This window comes from Phaseolus vulgaris, chromosome 10, assembly GCF_000499845.2.
Source record: "Phaseolus vulgaris cultivar G19833 chromosome 10, P. vulgaris v2.0, whole genome shotgun sequence".
NCBI lineage: Eukaryota > Viridiplantae > Streptophyta > Magnoliopsida > Fabales > Fabaceae > Phaseolus > Phaseolus vulgaris.
In genome coordinates this window covers 40,188,615-40,201,843 of record NC_023750.2, presented here as the reverse complement: position 1 = coordinate 40,201,843, position 13,229 = coordinate 40,188,615, and the positions used below count along the sequence as shown (strand labels likewise).

Genomic DNA, 13,229 nt, shown 5'->3' with positions numbered 1-13,229 from the left:
TTTTTTGAATTTTCCTTTGAGAAAATACAGAAGGAATAATTCCAATTAAAGTCCAACTAAATAACTTGTTTCTTCTTTGTGGTGAGTGAATGACACATTGCATTATGGTTGCTCATCAATATATTTTTTCAGCCAAATTGTGGTTGCCATTCATACTCGTCCCCTCATATAAAACCACTTACTTCAAGTCAACCATGCATTGCTTTGCACCTCTATTCTCCCACCATAAAACACTCTAACAAAGTGAAAACTCCTTATCTATAACACTGCAAATTTCTCATTAAACCCTTATTATATACTTCATTAACTATAGTGTGTGTAACAATTTTCAATGTATTTTCAGATCATTTTGAGTATCATGATTAGTTTCCACATTTGTTAATCTGTCTCACTCTGAGGATATGCTGAGTATTGATTTTCCCACTACACAAAGTTGCAGTGCCACCCCAAGAGAAGAATAATATATACACTTTGGATCAGACTTCTCGATCAGAATGCTTGAGTTGAGGAATATATATATGAAATTGAAAAGTTGTAGAAGTATATAGAGGGTTCTAAATTTTGCTTTTCCATAATTTTGTTCTCCCTGCCGTACAGTTTTTGCTTCCAACATTGTTCTGTCTCATCAAGCATTAGTGCATTACCTAACTAGAAAACGTCATTTACGAGAGTTACAATTTCCACATGCACCTGTTCCATAATAGTACTAATTGTCATTCACACCGAAGTATGTATGTATACGCATGCACTGCAATCGAGAGCCACGATTCTGAGACCACATCCCAAAGTAACAACATGGGTGCCACTAAAGAAACTTCGTACACATTACATTCTCTTGTTCCTTTCAAATTTGGTGCAATAAAACGAAAACAGACAAAAGGAAAGAACAAGACATGTGGAAGCCTAGCTAGCCAAACCCTTCTTACAATCATGTAATGTTAAATAACTTGAAACTTTCCACCTATCTGCTTTAGCTTACGTTTTGAGAAAGCAGCAATTGTTGACTATCTTCAAACTGGAAGTGACATTTCTTATGCCTTTGTCCAAAGATGTTTTAATAAATTTCTCTTTGCCTATAAAAAAAACTTGTCCAATCCATACATATAAAAAGCTTCACAGTCTGTCTTATGTTTGCTGATGAAAAAAAAAACAATCTGTCTTATGTTTATGTATGTTGTTATATTATTGTTGATGAAAAAAAATGATGTGTTGCTACTATTACACAATTTTTAAGTAAAGCAAAACCTAACGTGAACAAAACAAATGTCACGAACCATATTGATGAAAAAGCTTATGCTAATTATTTGTTTTGATATTGAAAAGTAAGGAAAAGGGATAAGGTGTGTGCATATATAGATGGATCCAAATCTAACTGTGACTGGTAAAGATGATTTGAATAATGGTTTGGTTTCGTTATGTTGGGTTCTTTTATTTTCTTGGCCACCCCTTATTCTCTCTCTGGTCCTCTCTATCTCCTTTTTTGGGCTGCATGGTCCTCAATCGAAATCAATGTGCATGCATCTGATCTGTTAACTTATCATCTTGGGAAACATGGAAAGCCCCAGCAGAAACTTATACCCAAAGGATCTGTCACTTTTCGGGTTCACTTAGTCCTGGACACTCCCATGATCTTCACCCTCACTCTCTCTCTCTCTGGTCCTGCACCACCATCCCATCTTCTTTCAAACACAAAAAGATTTTCTCAAGATTTTTCCCTTTTCTTATTATGATGCCTTTGTCCTTAGGTTATTAATTCATTATCACATCTCAGTGTTCATTATAGCTTGTTAATATCTTCATCACAGGCTTCATGTCACCATCATGCTTAATGCAGATTTGATCCAAATGAATCATACAGATTTTATACATATGCTCATTTTGATTTCAGAACTACAATTATTCTTGGTCATATAAAGGTGCTGGTAGCTTTAAAACATTTACTTCTGAATTTTGGTACTTGTATCTATCTTCTTAAGTTTTAGGGCTTTGAAAGCTACTATATAGCAAGCACACCAGCATTAGAAGCCCTAAAGTTGATCCTGTGAACATTTATTGAAAAAGATACACATTAAACCGAGTCTCACTTTCATAGAAAGAACTAAGTAATCCTTTTTCATTAGTGAAAGTTAAAAAATAAAGATTTGAACCCGAAAACACCAAAAGGGACAACAGTGATGAGTTTCAAAGTTGGGGAGTGCACCAATATTTGTTTGTTTAGATATAAAAATGGTGGGAAAAAAACAAAACAAGTTTTATAGATGTATGAAGAAGTGGAATGGGAAGTGGTCCATTGAGGGTTTAGTACAATTACAATGATTTGGATTGATCACTGGTGTGCACTGCATGCGTCCAATGATCCAATTTACAGTTAATAAATGGAAGGCCACGCCATTGGAGGTAAAAGGTGAAGAAGTTCTGCTGACTTTACGGTACAATCTACTTTATGATCGTCGTAAATATTAATAATGCAACCTCACACCATCCTCTTAATTAGCCTATATACCTCTACTTTTGTAGGGTGGGGGCACCTTCCATTCAAAACCCATTTCACTTCATTTCAGATCTTGGACTACTCCCGAGGCTCATCTTACCAATACAACACACCCATTATCCTCAAACCACTTTCCATGGGGTAATGCTTCTCTCACCATTGCTTCTAATACAAATTTCTCATCAAATTACTTCATTAGTTTCACTCAAGAATGCGACTTCTCATCCACTCTGTCCATTTTTTATATGCTGAGAGCATGTTTTGTCTGCAGGTTACTACATTTTCTATCTATTCTTTTTTGAATAATTATTAACTAGTTTTGTTATGTGAGAATAAAAGTTGTCCATTTCCTTTGTGTAAGTCTCTGAAAGTAAAATTATTTCAAATTTTACACTGTATAAGAAAATCACCAGGATAATATTTAAAATGAGTGATTCACTCTTACAAAGCTAGTCCTATATTATAATTTATATATATAAAATGAAGATTCATATGTAATTTTGTCATAAATTATGTATGAACTTTTTTCTTCTGGTTAGTTCTAGAAAAAACTAAAATTCAATAATATATTTATCTCGATTTTCAGATTTTTATTAAATTAAAATAGTTTATTTATTTATTATTTTGCATATAATTACTAAAAACAATTATTAAATAAAAATCAAATTTATAAGAAAAAATAATTAATTTGTATAGTAACTAAATTAAAAGACTAAAAAAATTATTAGTTTCTATTATTGATAAATAGTTCCTAAATTGATATATACAAGTCTTTTGCTACCAAATTTATAATCTAAATAATTCATAGTTAAAACCTTAGTAACTAATAAGATACCAATTTATAAACTATTTATCAATAATAGAAACTAGTATAGAAACCATTTTTGTTTAGTTTCTAAAATGGTATCTTAATTTAGTCAATATAACAACTAATTATTTTTTGTTTTTAAAATTAATTTTTATTTAATGATTTTTTTTTGAATGGTTACAATTTTGTATTAGAAATCTGCCCCTTCAATAATTAATTCTCAAAAAAAATTCTTTTTGAAACTAACCAGTTTACATTTTTACTTGTTGATTTTCAATCTATATTATAATCTCATAGATTTTTAAAAGTTATATATATATATATATATATATATATTATACTTTTTTGGCTGATCAAAACAAAATATATTATACTTATTTTACGGGTCAATTTTAATTTTTATCTCAAGCATTGAAAATCATTGACTTCTATCTTCGTATTTCTGAAATAGCCTAAGCCTAGTTTCAGAAGTTATTTCCATTAACTTAAGTGTTGACTGTTTAACAGTTCTCATAATTAACTAAATCTCAAACTACCCCCAATTTTTCTCTTTTTCATTAAAGTAGTCTGATTTGGGAAATTGGTCAAAAGGTTAGAACTTGTTAATTAAATCTGAAGAATAGATTTTTAGAAAGTTCAATGGTTTCTTAAGTAAAAAAACAGAAGAAAAGAGATATATATTTTAAGGAAAAAATGTATTTTATTTTATTTAAAAATATAAATGTTTCAGCATAATTATATAATCTTGAAAAATATGTAAATAAAATATTGTTATTATCTTTATTTAAACTAGTGGAAACATGTGATGTTGCATAATAGAAAATGGATATCATAACATAAAAATATAGTTGTCAAAATAATGTAATTACAACTTTACAGCAAAGTTATACTAAAAATAATTTTCAAAATTGATAATATTATATATATACACACACTAAAATAGATAATTTAGAGTTATAAAATATTTATTAATAAAAATGGAATGATCATTTTATTTACTTTAGGAGTTGTAGATAAAATATCTTTTAGAGACTGCACTTTTTTTTTTTTATCTTGAGTAACTTCCATCTATCAGTTTATATTCCTAATACGCCTTTGACTATTTTGAGAATTAATTTGATTTTGGTTACTTGAAAATGATGTTTACTTTTTTATAAAAAAAGAAAGATTTTCTCATGAATGCTTAATAAGTGATTTAATTTTAATATACATGCATGATTTGTCTACAAATTAATATTTTCAAAATGCAAATAATGCTATATGAGTACATATTTGCTTAGTATTTGTAGGGTATTCTTTATTTTATATTTACAAAATTAAAAAAATTACAATATTATTATGTACTTGAAATAAACACATGGTATATATATATATATATATATATATATATATATAAATATATAAAGTGTGCAATGATACAGATAATTCTTTAAGGATAGATGCATATTTAGTTTTATGTGGAAATATAGATTTTTATTAATCACATTCAAGATGAAGTTAATTTAAATAATTTTTATTTTTCACATTTAAACATAATCAAAGAGATGCTAAATTGAGCAAAAATATGTCCATTGGTGTCATATTTTAGTTTGTTGGGCATGCATTAATATATATATATATATATATATATATATATATATATATTTGTCTACTTTTAGTGTTTACTTTATTTATAGTTAAAATAGATTCTCTTTTTCTTTGAAACTACCATCTCAAGCTAGGCAATACTTAGGATACTATTTTTCCCCAATTAGAGAATTGACATGTATGTTGGAACTCACTTTCAAATTAAAAGAAAATGTTGGCCATGGGGTATATATATATAATGTTCCAACTTTAAATTTCTATCTATGATTAGAAACATAATATAATGTTGTAAGACTTTAAGATGACATTTTATATTACAAATTAAAACTAAATTCAACTAGTTTTCTTGCTTAGTTGAGATAATATTATTAAAATAATAGTTTCTTACTTTGGCTATTCTCCCTAGTCAAGATGGTAAAAACATGATGTCACAATGTGGGTTTGTATACACACACATTATTATAAGTTAAGGCTTAACTCGAGAGTAACAAAAAAAAATGACATCAAAGCAATATTCATGCAATATAAAACATCATAGATTAATTAGTAATTTATGCAAAAATCAATTTTAATGTTAAATTTGTTAAAATTTAATTTATATTTTTTATCAACAAAAGAATAAATTAATATCGAATATCTAGGAATATCTCAACTCTGTTAAAAAAAACTATGTATGTGCATAATCCTAAAAACATCAATGACCAACAAATATCATTTCACGTATTAATATTTTTTTTTTCTTGTGTTTAACATATTTTTCAAAAGAGTATCACTTATATAAACCACCTATAAATAATGTCACATTATCTTTTACAATAATGATAAATTTTATGAAAAAAAATTGTTTAGCTTCAAATAACTTTTGTAAATAATAACTGCCTTATAGATGAGATGAGAAAATAATCAAAGTTATAAAAAAAATAATAAAATATGATTACTGACAGAGAACTTAAATGATTTATGTATGATTTTAAATTTAAATATTGTTATATACAACTAATTAATTAATTATGCATGTATGAATGATGCATAAATGTGTTAAATTAAAGGAAAAAAAATCATTTTTAGTTAAGAAAAAAACTTACTGATTAAATGTTATATATGTTGCTATTGTTAACAACATGTAAGACTTTATCACAGCTTCGGTCAATATTTTACCATTGTTGCTTTGAAATTTGGATTCAAGAAAGCCTCTAAAAATATTCACACACGTTTAAATGCAATAACATTTTTTGAAGGGCCTAATATATATAATTTTATTCATGAAATATTAATTAGTTCCATAAATATGAAGAAAACATTTTCAACTTTCAACAGGGTACTTTTCATTTTTATATAAAAACAGTTAAGACATATGCATTGCAGATCATAATCAGAGTTATATTACAAGTTTATAAGTTTAATATATCGATATTATAATATTTCTCAGTTCAGATAAAGTTGCATAATATAAAATTTAAGAAAAATTACTCTTTATTATCTCTTAAAAAAATTATCTTTCTTCAAACTATTAAATAATACATGAATTTGAGTCTAAATTTTATAAGAGTCTAACATTAAATTAAAAATAGTAAATAAAAATTAAAAATCGTACAGTAAAACTCAAACCTCATTAAATGACTCTTTCATTGGAAAATAGTCTTAATAAAGTATAATTATTAAAAGGGTGAAAGATAAATATGTGAATGTGACATTAGCTAATCTTAAAGTTGAGATTGAAGTTGATAAAAGTTAAAAGATAAGGCTAACCAATGTATGTGGTCAAATAATTAAAATATTTTTAAAATAATGTACTTTTTGTATGATTTCCAATGTATTTAAGCTGACATTCTTTATAAAAAATTATTTATTAATTTTAACAGAACTCAAGAAAAAAAAATCTTTTTTTTATAAAAGGTTATATATAGTAAAAAGCAAGACTAGTTATACTAAAAAGTAAGGCATAATTATTTCCTGTAATATGTTTTCAGAAATAACTTTTGAAAGGCACATGAAATACCATTATTACTAAGCAAAATAGTATGGTTCTGTTGCATGAAATTATCAGATTACAGAAGTAGCATGTGAAGAAATTTTATGGTTTTGAAGTTTTACTTTTCAACCAACAAAATAGGGCCAAATATTATTAAATTTACCACACTCACATAAATCGATGTCACTACAAAAGTATTTTCCTATCTATATTTGATTTTATGCAATAACTGCATTAATAATGAAATGACAAATTCAATAAAACAAAGCCAACAATACTTTATTTAATGCAAGTAATAAACAATGTACGAAAAATTAAATTAATGCATGGCCAGAAACTCAACTAATAATATTATGTATGTTTCTGTGATGCATGACATTCCAAACTTGTTCATATTTATATGAGAGTGAATGCAGCCAGCCTTATAACAGCCAACTACATATGCTCAGTAAAATTTAAATACAGAGACTCACTGATTTGGTATTAATTTAAAGGTGATTTTGCCTACAGTTTTCAACTGTATTCCATGACTTCAATACTTTAATTATTATCTTCAACATGTATATATTTATACATTTTTTTTTTATTTCATTGAAATAAATACCCCCATCACAGGTTCAGTTAACATCTATATTTCTATTTCTAACAACAGTGAGGTTAATTAACTGACTCAGTGCACTTGCAAGTATAAAAAGATGCTGAACCACTAAATCAACCAGGCACAGAAAAAATATTATTATCTTCATCCAATTTTCTATGATGATTATATATGCATCTAGCTGATAACTTCTTGAGAGTGGTATCAAGACATATCCGTTTTGCAGATAACTTGAACACTATATCATGTTTGCAAACATTACTTAAATATTAGTGTTTGGATATTGTTTGTGACCTAACTAATATATATAAATTGGAGTACTAAGAAAACTGTACCTGGTTAAATGTTTCTAAAACCTCACTGAAATGGTAGGTGTGAAGTCCTTAAATCATAAGATATGGTTTCAGTGATTTGGTGGAGCTTCTATTTTTCCTTCTGCATAAAACCCATGAGTAGCATACATTAACTTGTGAACTAAAAGTGGATATAGCACTAATTGCATTAACATTAATACCACTGTATAACTGAGAAACATTGCTTTATAACACACTGTATCTTGGGATGCATGATGCAATTCCCAAAACAATGATAACCTTCACGTTGGTGAGAAACAATATTCATACTATCATCATTATATGATCAATATAAAGTATTGGTTTTATAATTAAACAAGAAGCCTAATACTAGCCAGGAATAATTAACTCCTTGAATTTATGGATAACTTTAATCAACCTATGACTCTAGGATGCTCTTAATAGTTATATAGAAGGTGTTTATTTCATGCATGTATATGTATGAAGCATAAAGCTGTTGAATCTCAAATCTTCCTTGGAAAATGAAATAGGATTACAAAAATCACCTTCATATTGTTACCTCATGACTAATAGATTAATATGTTTGTATGTTTGTGTCTTTCTTTCTTAATATCATTTTATTTCCTTATCTAACTTGATATATGCATGATCATGACTGCCTTATAAGCAAGAATGATAGGAGAATATATACAATAAAGATCAAAGAAAAGAATAAAGATTTTGATGTTTTATTTGCCTAGTTTCATCCTAAGTAATTTTGTCTGATTTCTTGTTGGTTTTCTAAGCATTTGAAATGAACTAGATCATCCCCAAAAAAAGTTTCATTTCTAGTCTCTTTCATTCTTTAAATTCCAGCAGTGACAAAAGGATTCTTCCAAGACTTTTGATAGTTCATGGAAATTGACTTTACCCCAAAGGATCTGAGATACTCCTACATATTTTAATAGAAAAGCATCACATTCAAGTCTGTGTAGCCTAAAGAAAGGTCCTGCTCCTATATATGTCTAGTCTCGCTTACTGTTGATCTTACTGTCCTATGTGTTGCTTTTGCTTTCCCATCTCACACCGTGAGAACACCACATTCCGTTTGATATCTCCTTTTTATGCCTTGAACAGCGTATTTTGCATTCAATGCCACTCTAATATTTTCAAACATGTATATACAAGTGGTTCCTATGAGTCTATTACTCCAAATAAACATGGAGAAAATATATATATAGTAAAAGGAAAATGTCTTGCATTTTGTAAACCTAAAGCAAAGTGCATCCTTGTGCATACTTGTGCCCCATCAGTGCTACACACAGCACAACTCTCTTTACCCAGTATATATTAATTCACACGCGATAATTTCAAAAAGTAGCAAGTTTTGTCACCTTCAATTACATAGATCAATCAAATCAATAAATCCACGTTCTACACATCTCGGATGAATCAAAATGACGATTTTTATGAGAGGAAATGTTTCACTTTGTTTTCTTATCCTAACATGAGTTTTATATCTGTCATATAATAATATGAAGTTTCACGCACACAAAATCAGAAAGAGAAGAAGCTAGAAGGTAATAATTTATCACCTGGATCGTCAAAGTAAAGCTCTTTGATTCACTGTCCAAAAGTGTTATCTGTAATGTAATTATTACAATATCTGTGACAAATCCAAAAAATGTATATAATTAGTAACGAATGAGTTTTATTTTCAACTGTCGACAGTAACAAGACTGTTACAAAGACTAATTAAGCATCCCATGAGGAATCTAAATCCATAAAAGTCTAAAGGCTGTATCTGTTAAATTAAAAGACAAGAATGATGGATCAAAGGCAAAACATTGAGATAAGCATCAGAATGAGGCTACTTACTCTTTAAGGAATGAGTAAATGGGGACAAACCCCCCAATTTTTCATTTTTCCAATATCATGCTTGTGTGCAGTGCTAATCCAGACAAGAAGGCGGCTGATGAATAGGAGAAGATAGAAAAGCATATCAGCAGACAATAGAAATAAAAAAAAAGAGTACTAGTAAGTAGCAATGTGGAGGGAAGAGGGTTAGTACTCATTGATAAATATAATGAATAAATTATTTATGGTAACTACAGCATAGTGAGTGGAAAAAGGTAATCAAATTAGATGAAGAGAGGAGGAATAAGATCAGAAAAAATTACCCTTTTACAGCTGTACAACTTTCTGCGCTTTATCTGCAAAGCTAAAATGCCTAACTAAGCAGCAGGAGCAGAAGCAGCAGTGTGTTGAACGACATCAACCCAACAAGGCTAACAGAAACATTAGAGGAAAGAAGAAAGCAACAAGCTTTTCTGTGTATCATTAAATGCAGTAAACGGAAAGAGAGAGAGAGAGCACAGTGTTGAAGCAATATTAAAATAGAAAGAGCAAGAGACATACATATACTATAATAATAATAATAATAATATTGATAAATTAATAATATAATATATATTTGTATTGTACTATACACAATTGAAAAGGTCTAAACGTAATTGATCTCCATATGGATCTCATTTCCCTCTTTAGGTTGTGAAACGATGGATATTCGATTTCTTCAGGGCCCAAATCCCAAGCTAATTAATTCATTGAGCAGTTCTAAACGTACTAAAGACTCCAAAACGTGCAAAAGCTAAAAACTAATTACTGATCAAAAGAAGAAGCAGAAGAACAAGAAAGTCTGGGAGCCTTTTCTTTCCTTTGTAGCTGATGAAAGAAACAAAAGAGAAAGGAAAAAAATTTAAAATATAATAAAAATGCTGCAAAAGAAAGTGTAGCTAGCCCAGGTGACTTTAGATCAAACTCGTATCTTCTTCATTATTTGTTTCTTCATCAATTTGTTTATCACTGCCGGTATTGCAAAGATGGATCCAGATCAAAAAGCATTGAAGGTTCCCCTCTCTGATCCCCAAACCTCGCTGATGAGGGTGATGAAAGTGAGTCTTCCCTTAAAAGCTGTAGAGGCGGTAGTGAAGAAGAGGGAGGTGAATTGGAATTAGCCATTGTCACATGTGCCATTGAAGATGAGGACAATAAGCTGAAGCAGTTGGGATGTTCTGATGTTGAAGAAGCACATTCCATATTCACCCCAAACAGCCTCAGTCTTTTTCCTGCAGTGCTAGGACTAGTACTAGTACTAGAACCACTCTTGCCACCATGGTGTTGGTGATGATGATGGTGAGCAACTGGAACAGAATCAATGATTATAGGAGGATGAGAAACATTGCCTCCCTCTTGTTGCTGTCTTGTGTTCAAGATTTGGTGATCAGTTAATGGCATTGGTTGGGGTGTTGACCTGAGGTAATAGACCGAGCCAGATCCTGAAGTACTCATGTCATGATAATTGTAGTGATGAGTTCCATTTCCTCCAGCAGCACCACCAGCAGCAGCAGCTTGCAATTGGTGATGAAAGGGATGATGATGTTGATGATACATGGTGTTGTAATTGAGGTGTTGTTGCAAATGGTCATGGTGGCGTGGTGGGTTTGGCGAGGGGAGGGTGTACAATCTGCCAGTGGCACCCCATCTGATAAAGTGAGGCTGATTGGGAAGAAAGAAAGGTGTGAAGAGTGCGGTTGAAGGGTCAGGGCCATGATGGTGATGGTGATCAGGCCTTCTCCTCCAATCTATGTACAACCTATGCCTATACAACTCCCCTACACCACGCTGGAAGGACACAATGTCACCAGCATCAAGCTTCTTCTCCTTCACAAAACGGCTCCACCCTTTGGTCATCACATAGCTCTGGCTGCTGTTCCAATACGAGTACCTGAACCTCCATAACTTACCATTCCTGTCCTCAAAATTCAGCAGCAGCCCCTTCTCATTGGCTGAGGAATCAAGAGGGAAATACTTCTCAGCATGCTGCTTTGGAATCACCAATCGGTTCAGCTTCCCCACATCACTTGGTGTCACAACTTTGTCAAACATGTGCTCCTTCTCGGAAGGCTGCTGCAGGCTGTTCACGTTTCCATCGGCAGAAGAACTACCACTTGCATGATGAGGAAACACCGATGAAGCACCACCTCCCGATCCTTGCAAATTCCCCTCATCCTTGCTGCTCCCCAGCGTCAAGTCCATGAAGTCTAGCTGCTTTGTTGCGTGGTGATGATGATGGTGATGATTGCTGATGATGAAATTGGAACCTGCTGCATCCTGGTGCTGGTGTAACAACCCTAACCCAGATGATGAATTGTGAGATTCAGTGGTCTCTGGAGACTGAAGGTGATGATCATGATCATGAATATTCATCCCCAGCCATGGATTTTGTTGGTGAGGAATATTTATAACATGATGATGATGATGAGGACGTGCAGCAGCAGTAGTAGAAGTATAATTTGATATTGAAGGAGCAGAAGATAAAGACAAAGAGGGAGAAGAAAAGGGGTAGTGGTGCTTACTGCTGCTATCTTCTCTTGTGATGATTTCTTCTGCTGCTTCCTCTTCCTCCTCCTCCTCTCTGCTATCGGAATACCCTTTCACTTCTTGCATCAACTCCATAAAATTACACACAGACCCCACCTTCAATTCTGCTAATTATAACCTCTGGATCTCACCAAATTAAACAATGTCACCAAATAATTGAAAAAAAATACAAAATCATAAAGGGAAGAAGAAGAAGAAGAAGAAGAAGAAGAGGAGGAGGAGGAGAAGGAGAAGGAGAAGAAAAAGAAGTAAACGAGAAAATAAAAAAATAAAAAAGTAAAATTTAGAGTCTGAAAATTGACAAGATTATATATATATATAGGAAGAAATAAAATTACCAACAAATATATAGTTGGAGAGCTAAGAAGATATTTGAGTAGGCAGATAGATATGTGAGGCTGTGAAGAAAACAAAGAAAAGCAGGTGCTTATTTAGTACTAGAAGAGAATTGTAAGAGTCGGTGCATTCATATTTGACCATGAGGCATCAAACCCTAAAGAAAGACAAGGCATGGAGGATTCAAAACGGGGTTATTGTTGACCTAAACAGCTGAATATGTTAGAGAGATGGAGATGGGAAAGAGGGTGATGTGAGTTTTAGCTAACACAAGTGCAGTTACCTCAAAGGAAGCTTCTTTACAAGTAACAAAAAAGAACCAAAAATATTTGTTGCAACCCAGTTTTATTCTTAAACATAGCAAGAGAGAGAGAGAGAGAGAAAAAAAAAGGGAGAGAGAGGAGAAAGAAAAGAGGGTTACTACACTTACGTGGGGGGCCCATGAATAATGTGCGTATTGGGGTCATGTGAGCAAGTAGTCATTTTCATGATATTTGGGATAATAATTATAATAATCTGTACAATATATGCTTCCGGTTCTACACTAAAAGGCCAGTTGTTGTTCCAGAAGCAAAGAGCTTCACTTTGTTAAATCTGAATTTCTTTTTAGTTTCTCAAAATTATTAAGTGTGGAAAAGGGAAAGGATATCTATGACAAGTTGTTGTTATTAGACAGAAGAGAAGTAGAGGGAGGTGCAATG

General features: G+C 31.2%; 1 protein-coding gene and 1 long non-coding RNA gene across 7 annotated transcripts; both read right to left on the bottom strand.

Moving 5' to 3' along the window:
• Window positions 1-1,838: 1,838 nt before the first annotated feature.
• Window positions 1,839-10,069, bottom strand: LOC137818654 (uncharacterized). The gene is made up of 5 exons (XR_011082120.1): window positions 9,930-10,069; window positions 9,628-9,721; window positions 9,345-9,415; window positions 7,792-7,891; window positions 1,839-2,039 (listed from the first exon to the last, which is right to left on the bottom strand). It is a non-coding gene; the product is annotated as an uncharacterized lncRNA (long non-coding RNA).
• A 101-nt stretch (window positions 10,070-10,170) lies between these two features.
• LOC137818652 (B3 domain-containing transcription factor NGA1) lies at window positions 10,171-12,950 on the bottom strand. 6 transcript variants are annotated; one of them, XM_068622199.1, is made up of 4 exons: window positions 12,812-12,849; window positions 12,531-12,590; window positions 12,168-12,312; window positions 10,171-11,942 (listed from the first exon to the last, which is right to left on the bottom strand). In XM_068622199.1, the coding sequence occupies exons 3-4, from the start codon at window positions 12,265-12,267 to the stop codon at window positions 10,612-10,614; spliced, it is 1,431 nt and encodes a 476-aa protein (XP_068478300.1). In that variant the 5' UTR covers window positions 12,268-12,312; window positions 12,531-12,590; window positions 12,812-12,849; the 3' UTR covers window positions 10,171-10,611. The 6 variants fall into 6 exon arrangements, with proteins under 6 accessions (XP_068478300.1, XP_068478301.1, XP_068478297.1 ...); XM_068622200.1 differs by lacking the exon at window positions 12,531-12,590 and having other exon boundaries at window positions 12,812-12,950; XM_068622196.1 differs by having other exon boundaries at window positions 10,171-12,312; window positions 12,812-12,880.
• Between the last annotated feature and the right edge of the window lie 279 nt (window positions 12,951-13,229).

Bases quoted from the DNA above. Each gene is read 5' to 3' on its own strand.
- LOC137818652 (XM_068622197.1), bottom strand. From the start codon at position 12,267: ATGGAGTTGATGCAAGAAGTGAAAGGGTATTCCGATAGCAGAGAGGAG.